This window comes from Pelophylax lessonae, assembly GCF_965119305.1.
Source record: "Pelophylax lessonae genome assembly, chromosome: 1".
NCBI lineage: Eukaryota > Metazoa > Chordata > Amphibia > Anura > Ranidae > Pelophylax > Pelophylax lessonae.
In genome coordinates, this window is record NC_138768.1 from 560,728,930 (window position 1) to 560,743,712 (window position 14,783).

General features: G+C 40.7%; 1 protein-coding gene across 4 annotated transcripts in view; it reads right to left on the minus strand.

Annotated features, from left to right (window-relative positions):
* The window catches only part of MAST3 (microtubule associated serine/threonine kinase 3), a 365,799-nt gene extending 361,008 nt beyond the window's left edge, over positions 1-4,791 (minus strand). For all 4 annotated transcript variants that reach the window (XM_082260641.1, XM_082260640.1, XM_082260635.1 and 1 more), the window contains exon 1: positions 4,669-4,791. In XM_082260641.1, the coding sequence (XP_082116767.1) occupies positions 4,669-4,707 (39 nt within the window). In that variant the 5' untranslated portion in view covers positions 4,708-4,791. The remainder of the gene's footprint in view (positions 1-4,668) is intronic.
* Between the last annotated feature and the right edge of the window lie 9,992 nt (positions 4,792-14,783).

A 14,783-nucleotide genomic window follows, 5' to 3' on the forward strand; every position in this document is an offset into this window, starting at 1 on the left:
CCCAAACAAAGCTGGACTCTGCTTCAATCGGGTCTCCGATTATGTAACCTGGAAGTGACGTCACAGCGTCACTTCCGGGTTACTCGGCTACCAACGCCACCGATTTTAAAAAACTTTCAGTATCCAAAAATGCCAATTTCGGTGTTTTGAATACTTTGAAGTGCAGTCGAGGGGTTTGACACCAGATCCCTCCATATAGAATATCTGTCACTGCCTATTACTATCACAAGGGATGTTTTTTGTTTTTTTTTACACAGTGTTAAAATAACAAATAAATAAATAGGAAATTTTTTTTTTAAAGCGCCCCGCTGCCTTGAGCTTGCGCACCAAAGAAAATGCATATGTATATTGCGCCCACCCGCAAATGTAAACGGTGTTCAAATCACACATGTGAGGTATCGGCACAATCGCCAGAGTGAGAGCAAAAATTCTAGGAAAATATGTCCTCTGTAATTCTAAACTGGTAACCGTTACCATTTTTAAAGCGCCGCCTACGGAGATTTTAAAGTACAGTACTTTGTGGCCATTCCACGAGTGTGCGCAATTTTAAACCGTAACATGCTAGGTATCTATTTACTCGGCGTGACATCATATTTCACAATTTAGAAAAAAATTGGGCTAACTTTACTGTTTCGTTTTTTTTTTAAATTAAGCAAAATTTATTTTTTCCCAAAAAATTGCGTTTGAAAGACTGCTGCGCAAATACCGCGTGACAAAAAATATTGCAATGACTGCCATTTTTAAAAATCATATTATATGTATATATATATATATATATATATATATATATATATATATATATAGAATATATATCTTTGGGGGGTTCTAGGTAATTTTCTAGAAAACTTGAATGTAAACAACATGTGTCAGAAATAGGCTTGGTGCTTCCTGTAGTTGTGGGCTCCCCCTCCACGGCCCAAGTGACCTGACAGCAGCGCAGGGCCAACAGGTGCTTGCCACCTGCTAAGTTTGGTGGTGGGATGCACACGGGAATCGGGACTAATGCTTGGCTGGGTTGCTGGGCAGGTGGGGCCCCCCTGGGCAAGTGGGGCCCCCGGGCAACTTCCCAGCGTGCCCATTCAGTAAGATGGCCCTGTGAATGGGCATGCTGGACAGTTGGCCAGAGGCTCCACTTGCCGGGAGGGCCCCCCAAAAAAATGACATGTTCAAAAGACTCATTATGCCTGTCTGCAACCCATCAGAGTACCTATCTGCAGCCCATCAGAGTACCTGAGTACCTATCTGCAGCCCATGCCTCATAGAATTTACATTGAGGTGTGCTCCAATTTGCTTCCCAAAATTAGGTCATTTTGTGGGAGTTTCCATTGTCCTGGTGCTCCAGGGCCTTCAAAAATGTGATAGGTAGTCAGGAAATTATAATAATATATATGTAATTTATGTCCCTAGAACGCCTGATGGTGCTCCCTGTATGTTGGACCTCCCTATGTGACCAGGCTGTGAAAGTCTCATACATATGGTATCGCCATACTCAAAAGGAGTAGCAGAATGTATTTTGGGGTGTAATTGCAGTACGCATATGCTGTGTATGAGAAATAACTTGAATAATTGTCATTCAAAGTATGAGAGCACTAAAAGCTGAAAATTGGTCTGGGCAGGAAGGGGGTGAAAGTTCCCTGTATTAAAAAGGTTAAAAATGCTCCCACTTGTGTTCCGTGTTCTTGTGAAGATTTGGTCCCATTTAGTATCATACAGTAAAAAGCACAGCTTATTTAAAGGGAATGAAGAAGTCTCATTTTTTTTCAATAAAAATAACAAACATGTTATACTTACGTCCTCTGTGCAGTTGGTTTAGCGCAGAGCAGCCCAGGATCCTCTTCTTCTTGGGTTCCTCTTTGGCTCTCCTGGCTCCTCCCTTTGAGTGCCCCCACAGCAAGCAGCTTGGTATGGGGGGGACACCCGAGCCAATGTACAGCTGTGTATCCATTCAGACACGGAGCTTTGGTTTCGGCCCTGCCCCCTCTCTCTCCTCACTGACTAACTGACTTTGATTGACAGCAGCCAAAGCCAATGGTGCCGCTTCTGTGTCTTAGCCAATGGGGGGGGGGGGGCTCGGTCCCAGTCCTGGGCGGCTGAGACAGTCGTGGACATCGCTGGATCAAGAGGGGGCTCAGGTAAGTATTGGGAAGGCTGTTGCATACAGAAGGTTTTTTTATCTTAATGCATAGAATGCATTAAGATAAAGAAAACCTTCTGACTTTACAACCCATTTAAGTTGTCTCTTCTGAAATTTTGTGTTCTTGACAAACCCCACGTCTATCGTTCCTGATATTTATAGACAATCTAACATTTAGAAATTTGCACATTTAGATGAACAGATTAAACAAAGCATTTCATTTTATTCCACTAAATTATCCTACAATATGGTAAAGACATTATGAACCTTGAGGATAGACAGCATAAAGCATACACCCACAATGCATTTATAATTTGTTTCTTTCCTTTGAAAATCCAATCATAAAGACCCCGCACCATCAATAGTCTTGTTTGGGATGTAATTTCTCACATTCACTTTCAGTTCATTCTTGACATACAGGCATAACCCTCCCCCTGTTCTAGCTACCTTGTCTTTCCAAAACAGAGTGTGCCCTTGAATATGTGCGACCCAGTCATGTAAACTGTCTAACCAGGTTTCTGATACACCCTCAAAGTCAAACTCCTCCTCAAATAATGGAAGTTCTAGCTTTTCAATTTTAGAAAGACTTCTTGTGTACATACCTTTTTCTTTTTGTAACAAAGTTAAATGTTTCAATTTAGCAAGTGTACCAGCATTGAATTTGGATACTGTAGTTTCCCTAGTTCCCTATTTTCTCATTTCTTCATTTGGTGCCAACTTTAACCCTTGTTCACTGGATGACATATCCTTCACCAATCCCTCTTCCCAAATCCTAGTTTAAAAGCTCCTCTTACAATCCTTTAATCAACTTATTTTATTTCATATTGGACATGTTAGTGGGTGGATGTTCCAAGCAAACCTGACATTGCACCACTCCCTCATTAATTGAATATAGAGAGCAGCATTGAGCAGTATTGGGTTTTTAAGGTGCAAATTACCACAAAAATTAAGAACATTTTCAACTTCTTCAAACATTTACACCTCTATTGGAGTGTCTCCCATAAGGTCTTTCTGTATTCAGAAATCTACATGTTGTAAGATAGTAGGTCCTCTATAGCCGAGAGGATGTATCCCTTCCAGTAAATTTGATGCATGTAAGCGCCATCTTTAATATTATTTGAATTGTTGAAAATTTTCTGATGAATGACAATTTGCAAATGTTGCATTGATTAATGCTTGTTTCCACTATTAGGAGAGCATTTCCCATAATCTCCTGAAGAAGCTGTCTTGATACAGTGAAACATGTTGAGACAAATATGGAAAATTGCCTATTGCATGTTGAAGTTTACCATGTATTCTATCATGTATGCTTTTTAAATTAATATCAATAAAATATATCTTTTATTAATTTTTGTGGTCATTTGCACCTTAAAAACCCAATACTGTTCAATGCTGCTCTCTATATTGTTTTATTTAATGTATATTACTGAAAATGATTAGATTGTATAAAAGCAGAGGGAGGAATAAAAATGATCTGCTTTAGGTGTCAAATACACTAGATTTGTTGTTCACGATAACAAGTAAGCAGAGGGAATAAGACTTACCAGTGAATTATTTATTTTGTCCCAAACCAAGCCTGTTTTTAATCTTTATCAGTCACTGGTGAGCATGGATATTGTTACACAAAACAATTACTATCCAAAGGCTGGTCATAGAAAGTCCACGTATTTATCAAAAGTCTTTGCAAAAACATGGATGAATAAGATTACGTTTTTTTCTAGGTTTAATCCACTTTATTATGTTGATTTATTCAATTTTTAATCAATTAGGCAGTTAGAGCTCACTGATCACTAATGACTATTAATTGTCAAAATTACACATTTACAAATAGGTAAATGAAAGCAAAAAAAATACTTATTAGAGATCATGCTTTTGAGGATTTACATGACCAATAATATTCTAATGGTATAAGGCTATACCTAAGTTACATTTTGGTAACTCAGTTTAAAAGGTTCTCTTATAATAAACTTGACATCTTTAATAAATAAATCTGTAAAACTACCATAATTTGTTTTTTGCCACTGTTTATAGTCTACTGTTATTGTCTATCTATTTGAACCACATACTGTAGACAACTGTTTAACTTTTAAATACAATAAAGTTACAGTGTGCAACTACTTAAAAACAGAGGTTAATAAGCTAAGAATGTTAACTCAGCTTACTAAATAGGATGAACTGATGTTCACTTTGAATATTCATCTTGTGCAAAAAAAAAACATGATTCTTGTTTGCACACGATTATATGATTGAATTTGACACAGCTTCTCTTTATTCATGTCACGAAAAGAAAATTCTCTGCTCCATAAGGAAAATCAAACCCAATGTCCTCATAGAAAGCAAATAAAATACGTCATTTTTCCCATTTAAACATGCCATTGTATATTATAACTTCACCGGCACTATGCATTCTCCAGTATATAGCATATGCACAATAAATAGACAATGGAAAAATTAGACACAGCCGCCTAATTCTTAAGCGTTGCTAGTTTCAAAACGGAATACTAGAGAGCATGCAAAATCTGAAAAAGACTCACTTGTAGTCCTCTGCGCCTCAGGATGTTTGACTCATCCATGTCTAATTTCTCCTTCTTTGCCCCGTGGTGTCTCTTACACACCCAGCTGCACTATGCTAACTTGTTAAAGTCTTCTTAGATCTGTCTTTCAGTGGCAAGCAAGACCAGAAGTAATTCATCTGCTCCAGAATTCCAGTTGGATGTTACCAGTCATATGATTGCCCCTCTTCTTAACCTCTCCATTGCCGTACTAATTTGATGTTCTGCTCCGCTCAGTATTTAAATGTTCTGTTAATACATTTTCATTGCGTTACCATTAGCTTTTAATGATTCATATTTACATGGATCTGTTTAACCTAAATCAGGCTATTTATTTCTATACACCCCATTTGTTTTTTATTATGCTAATTCTAAAGGATCAGCATGTAAATTATAGGCTTACCAATTAAATCAGGGCATATGATAAATAAAACCATTAGGCTGGGTTCACACTGATGCAAATTGGATGCTGGTTTCCCCACGTCCAATTCGCATGACAGGAGACTGTGACCGGCTCTCAATGGAGCTGGTTCACACAGCTCTGGGGCAGCAGTGGAAAAGGGTCCTGTGCAACTTTGGCTCAGTTTCAGGTGTGAATTCAGGCAAACATTTTGACCTGATTCGCACCTGAATCGGTGAACGGGGACGCTATGGACCCCCTGCTGTGACCCGCGGACGCATCAGTGTGAACCCAGCCTTAGTGAACTGAAAAGGTTGTTTTAAAAAAGGCCCAGATCTAGGGGGTTGCTGGGGTGGGCTGTGCCCCCACCCAGACTTTAGTTTAGACCCCCCAGTCTCTGAGAAGGCGTCCACTGATCGATAAGCCAGTCTGATGGGGACACTGATGTAAAGGGCACTTTGATGAAGATTCCCTATGTAAGGGGGACTATGATAGGGACACTTGATAGAAGGGGGCACAGATTTTGTTTAATCAACCAAGTGACAATCCGATATGTACTTGTGTTTCCCAGGTCATGACTCCAGGTATAAAAGCATGCCAAGTGAACAGGGAGTACTGGTTCCTTGCATCTCTGTCATACTGTGTGACAGACTGTCAGTGACTTCCATAAACTGTTGACATTAGGCCCCCTCACTTTTCTTCACTGCACCCGCAGATGATATAGGCTAGATCCGACCCTAGTATTTTAGGTATAGTAAACAGTGTTTTGTATGTTCAGACATGATACCATAAAACATAACCAGAAATAAAATAAAATCTTAACAGTAGCATGTACAATAAGTAAGGCTTTAAATAAAACTGAGCAATACAGATGGCCTAAATGATAAAAATAAAACAATTGTACACCAGAGGGTGTCAGTGTATGCGCAGTACATTTCAACACTAGCAGTACTTCCAGTTCCAGCAGCTCTAGTCATCTCTGTGCCTCTGTGTGTAAAATACTGATGTGCATGCTGAAATGTATACCTCCGTACTTTCTGAAATGATACAGAAGGATGTGTTTTAGCACACAGTATTTAGGCAAAGGATATGTCCATGCCACAGCCCCTTTGTGGTCTATCTTACATAGACCACAAAGATCTAAGATTCAAAGAATAGTTGACTAAACCACTCAAGTGCCTTTTGGCCTCTATTTTTCCTTTATATTGGCTTTTAAAAAAAAAAAAGTAATATAAAGGTTGGATAAAAAAAAAGGTCTAGCGCAGCATAACAGTTTTTGTAGTAAAATAGTCAATTTTGTATAGAGATGTACACATCAAACCAAAAAGAGCAATAACTGAGGCCGCACGAAGGGCAAAGGGATTTGGTCTCAGAAAAGGGGTAGTCCCTCTAAATGAGGAACAGTTGGGAGCTAAGTGTTTCCCTTAATTGGAAGCAGTAAGGACATAGAAGACACACTTGCTGCATCAAATCTGCATTGTTCAACATTTAAAGCCGGGCACACCCGTTATTAACTGATTGTACCTCTCCTTTAGAGTCCATTCACACTTGTGAGACTTAAAAATTGTGCAATTTCCATTGTGACTTTATCCTGCGACTTGATGTGACTTTGAATGAGTGTGGCTTTGTTACGACTTTGGCTTTGACCAATGTGATTGTTTTGTTTGTGCTCTACAAATTGGTTAGACATGTGCAGAGTGGAAAAATTAATTTAGTTTGGTTTAGTTTCTTTATTTTCTAACAAATTCCAAATTTTAGAATAATTTGAATTTTAATCGGTCAAAAATTGATCGACCAATTTGAATTCCCCCTATCCATACCAGGCCCTTCGGGTCTGGTATGGATTGTAAGGAGAAGCCCACGCCAAAATAAAAATAACACAGCATGGGGCCCCCCAAAATCTATGCCAGTCCCTTTTCCGAGCATGCAACCCAGCAGGTCAGGAAAGGGGGAATGAGCGACGCCCCTCAAACCATATACGGCCCCCCAAAAGCACCTTGTCCCCATGCTGATGGGGACAAGGGCCTCTTCCCCACAACCCTGGTCCGGTGGTTATGGAGGTCTGTGGGCAAGGAGCTTACCGGAATCTGGAAGAGCCCAGCCCCCTCATGTGAATGAGTACCCCTATTTATTCACCAAAAAAGTGTAAACAGTAAATAAAAACACAACACAGTTTTTTTACAAAAAATGTCCCCTGGTGTAGATCCATCATCAATCACGACACCTGCCACCACTGCCGACCTGAAAAAAGAAAAAAGAACCTCCAGCCGTCTGCCAGCTGTCTAAATGCTTTTAACCACTTTAGGACTGCCCTTTTCTGGAACTTTTTGCGTACAAGTTTAAATTAGTGTTTTTTGCTAGAAAACTACTTAGAACCCCCAAACAAGATTTTTTTTAGCAGAGACCCTAGAGAATAAAATGGCAATATTTTATGTCACAAACCATATTTGAATTAAAAAAACAAAACAGTTAAGTTAGGCAATTTTTTTTGTATAATGTGAAAGATTATGTTACACTGAGTAAATATCTATTTACCTAACCTGTCATGCTTTAAAATTGCGCACGCTTGTGGAATGGCGACAACTTGCGGTACTTAAAAATCTCCATAGGCAACATTTTAAAAATGTTTACAGGTTACCTGTTTAAAAATATAGAGGAGGTCTAGTGCTAGAATTATTGCTCTCTAACGATCGTGGTGATATCTAACATGTGTGGTTTGAAAACCATTTATATACGCGTGTGCAACTTAACTATGCATTCGCTTCTGATCGCATTCACAGTTTCTCATTAGCTGGAGCACTTTTCCCTTTTACTTTCCTCATCTTCCTTCTTTATTCTTTTCTAGAGACATTTAAAGAGTAACAACTTTTCTTTAAAAAAAAAAAAACACATCTGGGTGATCAATGCACGTTGTAGGTATTTTAGCAAACTTTGTAACAGAACCCTACCTGCCTCTGTTTTGAAATATAGCGCTACCCCTGCAGGAGCCACTTGGTAAGTTGGGTTCCCTCTTCTTCTGCCTCAACTCTGAGAACAGCCTCAGCCCCACTAACACACCAGGTTAAGCAAATGGATACTTCATTAGTGAGCACCAATATAGATACCCTCCACACAACTAAGCTTCAGTATCAAAAACCAAACATTAGACTGGTTGACTGGTTGGCGTTAAATTAACTCAATATATCGTCACAGGATGCAGTAAATAAGCAGTATGCTTAGAAATGAGTAGGTAAAGAATTAGGTCAATTACAGTTCACTAGTCAATATGTTCACTACGCTATAGCAGCATAGAATGTGGTTCTATGAAGCTAAATAAAAGTAAACCTGGTGATCCACAGAATTAGCAATAAGTAATGGCATTAGAAAACAGTAACAGCGATGAGATTCAATACTATGATCACTCAGCTGTAAACAGTAGGCTATATCCACTTTAGCGTGCACTCTGTGAATGGAAGTGATGATATTTAAGTCTCACTAATGAGGTAACTCTTTCTATGGACAGTAGGCAAAGTTATTGTAAAGCAACTATCTGAGTGAGCAGTCTTAGCTCTAGCTCTTCAGCCTGCTAGCATTGGGGCTCAGTCATTATGTTGGTGCACTGGGGTACAGTCCTAGTACAGTTCACATGCAGTAAATAATGCTGCTACATACAGTATATGGCCAGTCAGTCTCTGCTAGCAGCAACAGGTAATGGCAGCAGTGGCCTATGATCAGTCCCAACAATACAGCAACAGGGATCCTGCTCATCAGATGTCAGCTCAATGCTCAATGCTGGAGCTGCCTGGAATGACTAATGTCCTTAGCACACAGCTGCAAGCTTGTAGCAGGTTGATATGCATACAGGAGCAGAGATGTGCAAACCTTGGTCATCTCCAGTCAAAGAGAAATTTCCTCAATATTCAGCATGAGAAAATTCAACTCTCTCTCCCCCTAAATTTGGCACGCATTGGGAATTGCAGTCCATTGGTCCATAGACTTCCAGAGTAAAGTTTATTTTCTGATCTTCATCTCACATGATTTAATGGTGCCAACAATTAAGTCTCTTGAGCTTCTTCTGCTTGTCAGCTCCCCTGTATGGAGACAAGGTAGTGTTAACCCATTCAGCCGAAGTCCATTAGAAGCCACTCTTGCCAAGCACATGGCCACAGAAGAAACTGTTTGTTGTCTGCAGAGTGAATCTGAATAGCAGTGACTTTTCCCTTATTAATCAGCTAATGCACTTTCAGTGTTCTAATGAAGAACATTGCAGTTTTGGCATCTCTTTAGAACTGATTAACCCTCTGGGAGTATTTCACATTCTTTCTGAAACATTTATAGAATTGTATAATGCCTGAGGAAAGATTATAACCTAAACCGGCAAATGTTAAATTAGCATCCTCTCTATTAAAAGACATAAAGTGGTAGTAAAGTCAGTTATAACAAAAATCGCTGACAGGCAGGGTTTTCTTTATAACAGAATAGATCCTAGAGGTCTCTTCTGTCATAAATCTCCCCCCTGCCTGTCAGTAAGTAATGTGATCTGAGCTGCACATGCGCAACTCAGACCACATTTACGGCCTGCTCCGTGTGCCGCTGTAATGTGACTCCTGTGTGCATGCCTGGGAATGACGTCACCCCAGCACAGCCAATCAAACACCCGAAGATCGCAAACCCAGAAGAAAGGCCAGACAAAGATGGAAGCTTCCGGGGACAAGGGAGAGCAGTGTGAGCGCAGCGCTGGAGGGCTGCGTTTGTAGGTAAGTGCAGTGCATACTAGTACATTATGGCTTAAAGCTGCGGGGGACCTATTTTTTAACAAAACAGTATAGACTTTTCTACAGCTTTAAGGCCCCATTCTAGGATCTAACCACCCCCACCCCTCACACCCACCTTGAGGACCCCATGTGTATTTTATATTTTTTATGTTATTTTTTTTCTTTCTTTTTTTTATGTTCCCATCTTTAATTGGGCCATACAAAAACAAAAAAATACAAACATCCAGATTCAATATTTAATCTTCGTCTTCCTCCTCCTCTTCATCCTGGTTGATCTGGAAGTATCTTATTCATAACTTTCCTTACTGTTCGCAACCACACTGAGCCAGTCACGGAGGCTATTTTTCTTCAGGTATTTCTTGGTCAGATATTTCAAGTACCTCTTAGAAAATGGCACCTCTGAAGTCACGGTGATTTTACTCTTGCTTCTCTCAATAGTGCCCACTCCGCCACCCAGGTTGCCAACTTTTCCATTCACCTTGATGCGGTCATGCAAGAACTGTTCAAAGTTAGCAGCATCCATGATGTCATCTTCTACAGGGTGTGTGCAGTCCAAAGTGGTATTAACCACTTGACCTGTGGAAGGTTTTACCACCTTCATGACCGGAACATTTTTTACCATTTTTCACACAAATAGAGCTTTCTTTTGGTGGTATTTTATCAGGGTTTTTTTATTTTTATTATATAAACAAAAAGAAAAAAACAACAATTTTGAAAAAAAATAACAATATTCTCTACTTTTTGTTATAAAACATATCCAATAAAATCAAATTTCTTCATAAATTTAGGCAAAATGTATTCTGCTACATGTCTTTGGTTAAAAAAAAAAAAAAATCGCAATGAGTGCATAATAATAGTTTTGTGTGAAAGTTATAGCATCTAAAAACTATGGTACTTCTGGTTCCGGTGCTACATGGGGAAGGAGTGAGTGCACCATGCTCTCACTGAGCCCGCCACAAACCCGCCTAAAAATACTGCCCAGGGATCGTGATCCAGCCGCTGAACAGCAGACACACACCAGGCCAGACATGGACAAATTTGTGGAGTGCCCACGGTCCCAGCTGACCCTCGCACCCGACAGGCAGGGAGCCACTGAGCAACGGGTAGACTCCATCATGTCCAACATATGCCAGGATCGCAGAGGCAGTAGCAGCCATTCTCTCTCCCACCATCACGGCTGCGGTAGAAACTGCCATAGCACAGGGGATGGCCCAGACACACAGGGAGCTAGGCTCACAGAAACGACACATCCAAGAGGCAGAGCAGAGGATTTCTTCACTAGAAGAGGAAGTCACACAAAACAATGCTCTTATTCATACTCATGAGAGAGCTCTCCAACTACTGCAGGATAAAATTGAAGATTTAGAAAATAGATTCAATAGGAATAACCTAAGAATAATAGGTGTCGCTGAATCTATTTGTAACGTTCATGCGTTTTTGTTAGTGGATGGATTTACAGCTGCAGAATTATTACACTCAATAGCCTTGTAGAGATTCTATTGAACAAACATATCCAACTCTCAGGACTTCATCACAGTGCACAGCCTGTTATGCAATATACATATACTCAATCAGATGTTTAATGGAGGGATAGAATATATGAGAATGTATAGATGAGAGACAGGCTATTGTATGGTGAGCACTAAGAGTAGTATTAGGAGAGTTGCAGGTGATGGTAAAGCAGATAGGTTCTGATGTCAAGTATAGTGCAGATGGTAAGAGGACACAGATGGAGTATACTTAGACAGAGTAACCTAGTGCAAGGATAGTTGAAGGTAGTCCCAAGAGCTAACTGTCTATGCAGATGATAGTGAATAGATAGATACAGATAGTCCTGGTAATTGCAGTAGATGACAGTAGGAGATTGGTTAGTAAGGAATCCCCTGTGGGGTACTTATCACTTAGATAGGTTAGTAGTAACAGTGTCCTTTAGAGAGAGGTGATCCCGTAGCGAGATACGGATCAGCAGCGAGGTTCCGGCTTCAGTTCAGCAAAGGGAAATGTCAGCAGCTCCGACTTCACAGGAGAAGGTGCGGTGAACATGTGGTTTGAACGAGCAATGAGTGAGAGAAAGCCGGCGATTGAAATAGCCGCTCATAGCGGCGCTCAGCAATGATGTCATCCGGTCTTAAAGGTGTATGCGTCTCTTGGATAACAAGATGGGACGCAATTTAGTAAGAGAGAAATATGGAACAAGGGTACCAGAGGTACCAGAACATTACACTATTCAACCTGATTCCCTACTATCCTTGAGCTCTTCAGGTATCCCAAACATTCTAGGGATAATTGCACAATGCCCGGTAGAAAGGGCACACAGAATGGGTCCACCGAACAAATTGCGGAAATCCCCAAGGCCAGTTATAGTTCTCTACTTAAACTATGCCGAAAAACACCAAATATTACTAAAATTCAGGAAACAGCGCTCATTACAAATTGAGGGTCACAATTTACTATTGTATGCTGATTAATCAGCGGAAGTGTCCCAGAAAACGGAAAGTCTTCTCTCAAATTTGCACCGCTTTATACCAACAGCGCATTCAATTTACATTGGCATATCCAGCAGTCCTACGCCTCACAACCTCGGAAAGCGAACACTTTTTAGCTACCATTAACTCCCCCCCCTAAGTATTCCAACCCCCGCTGCTAGGAAGATGACCCTGTCTTGTAAAGCACAACTGAGCCTTACTAAAGAAACCTCTAAGAAGGTCAAATATGGTTCTGCACTTAATCGCAGAATGATCACCTGGTCCACTTATTTGAAATCTAGTTCTCCCACAAAGCTACTATTGACTTTCTCAATACCTCCCATGTCATAATCTCTGTGGTTTTACAAATGTACGACATAGGTGGTACCCTCCCTGTTTTTCCCTACTCTCAAGCTTGAAACAAAAAGTCTGATGGCATATTCTGTTGCTTGTTTATGTTTGCCTAAATTTTGTTAATGAAATCACAACTTGAATCTGTTATTGGATGAGCCGTCATAACTAATTTATGGGTCATTCCAGGTTTAATTTTACAATGCTCCCTGGTGATTTCGACACCCACAAAAACAGCTTTAAGGGGTTGAGGGGGCAATTCTTCTCACATGCCTTCACATGCAGAAAAAAGTGATGTCACGAATATCCACAACTGCATAAAAGAAAAGATCTTCTCTCTCCCATGGGCTCTTGTTAGTACGTACCCACTGGTCAATGAACACAATTTTTCCCCTTACTTGTCATGGGTCCTAACCTCAAATATCATAGTGAATAGGTCAATTATAGTTAAAACAGGAATACTGATATGCCCCAAACACCTCCATCAATGGCCCCCATAAAAATAGTATCGTGAAATGTCAAGGGCCTAAGATCACCCAACAAACGCATGATAGTTCTGCGATACCTTAAGTGCTTAAAGGCGGATGTTGCACTTCTACAAGAAACCCATCTGTCAGACCTCAATTTCCATCACATGAAAAATCTGTGGGTGGGTGAAGTAGTGGGCAGTAGGGCGCAAAGCAGGGACAATTATTTTACTACGCAAAAATGTACCCTGTACCACCCACTCAGTCATAAGGGATGACTTTGACCGCAAAGTCTCCATATGTCTTAGTTTCCCCTCACGAGATATTAAAATCTCTAATATTTATGCACCAAACTCCCCAACGGCAAGTTTTTTTCAGGACACTACAAAATGGCTGTTACAAAACCCAACACCATTGCACATAATAGAAGCTGACTTTAACACAGCTATGCACCCGGCGAGGATCGTAGATCTGGCAAAAGCAAAAATAATGGCTTTAACAAAACACCATCCTCTCGGGAGACCCTACTCTCCTTGATGGCAGACGCTCCCAACATGTGGCGAATGAGTCATCCCACTGATAGGGAATGTACATTCTATTCATCTCCACATGACTTACTAGCCAGACTCGACTACCTCTTAGGTTCACCTCAAATCATACATCACATTTGGGAATCCGAAATCTATGAACAGGCTATCTCAGACCACTCCCCCATATCGATAACATTAGATACAATGCAAGCACATTTGGTTCCCAATTTATGGAAGTTCCCCACATATCTGATCCACAACGAAGACTTTATAAGACACTGAAGGGGAAGAGGGAACGGTCATTTTAGTTATAAATAAAATATATTTTTTTATATAAAAATGCATTGGTAATGAAGCAGATGGTCAACATGAGAACATCGGTTTCTCACCTCATTTGCAAGATTGCTATGTCGGGCTTTGAAGACCTGTTCAGCCAAACAACTACTGGAAGTAACAAGCCTTTGTGAACAACTATTCCGCATTTCAATCAAGATTTGACTTCAAAGAAACTTTAGATACATAGGTCCCACCCTTAGTAAAACATATAAATTGTATCACAAACCCTTAGCCAGTTAGAGCAATTGTTTTGAAACCAACACTATGTTACTGCCATGGGCGTCCGCAAGGGAGGGCAAGGGGGGGCAAGTGCCCCCCCCCGGAATCTTAACTTCCCCATTAAAGTGGTTGTTGAGCCACTTTACACCTTCCTGTCTGGTCTGTTTAATAATCCTATGTGCCTGTGCCCCGTGTCTGTGTATGTGTTTTAAAAAAATAAGTCGCTCTTTACCAATATTTAGAGCGCTGATTGCCGCTCACGTGACCCGCCGGCTCTCTCCTCTCCCCGTCTGACAACTGGCTGCAGGAGGCGGGGTGGAGAATTCCCCGCTGATGTCAGTCAAGAGGGTAGGAGGGGGAGATGTGGCGGGTCAAGTGAGTGGCGATCGACGCTCTGAAAACTGATAAAGAATGGCTTATTTTTATAAAACACAGACAAAAGGGCACACATGATTATTAAACAGACTGTAGACAGGATATGGAACTTTAAATGAAACTACAGCAGCAGGAGGGGAGGGGGTGGGCACTGACACAGGAACAGACAGGCAGGGAGGGGGCGGGGAGAGAGCACAGAG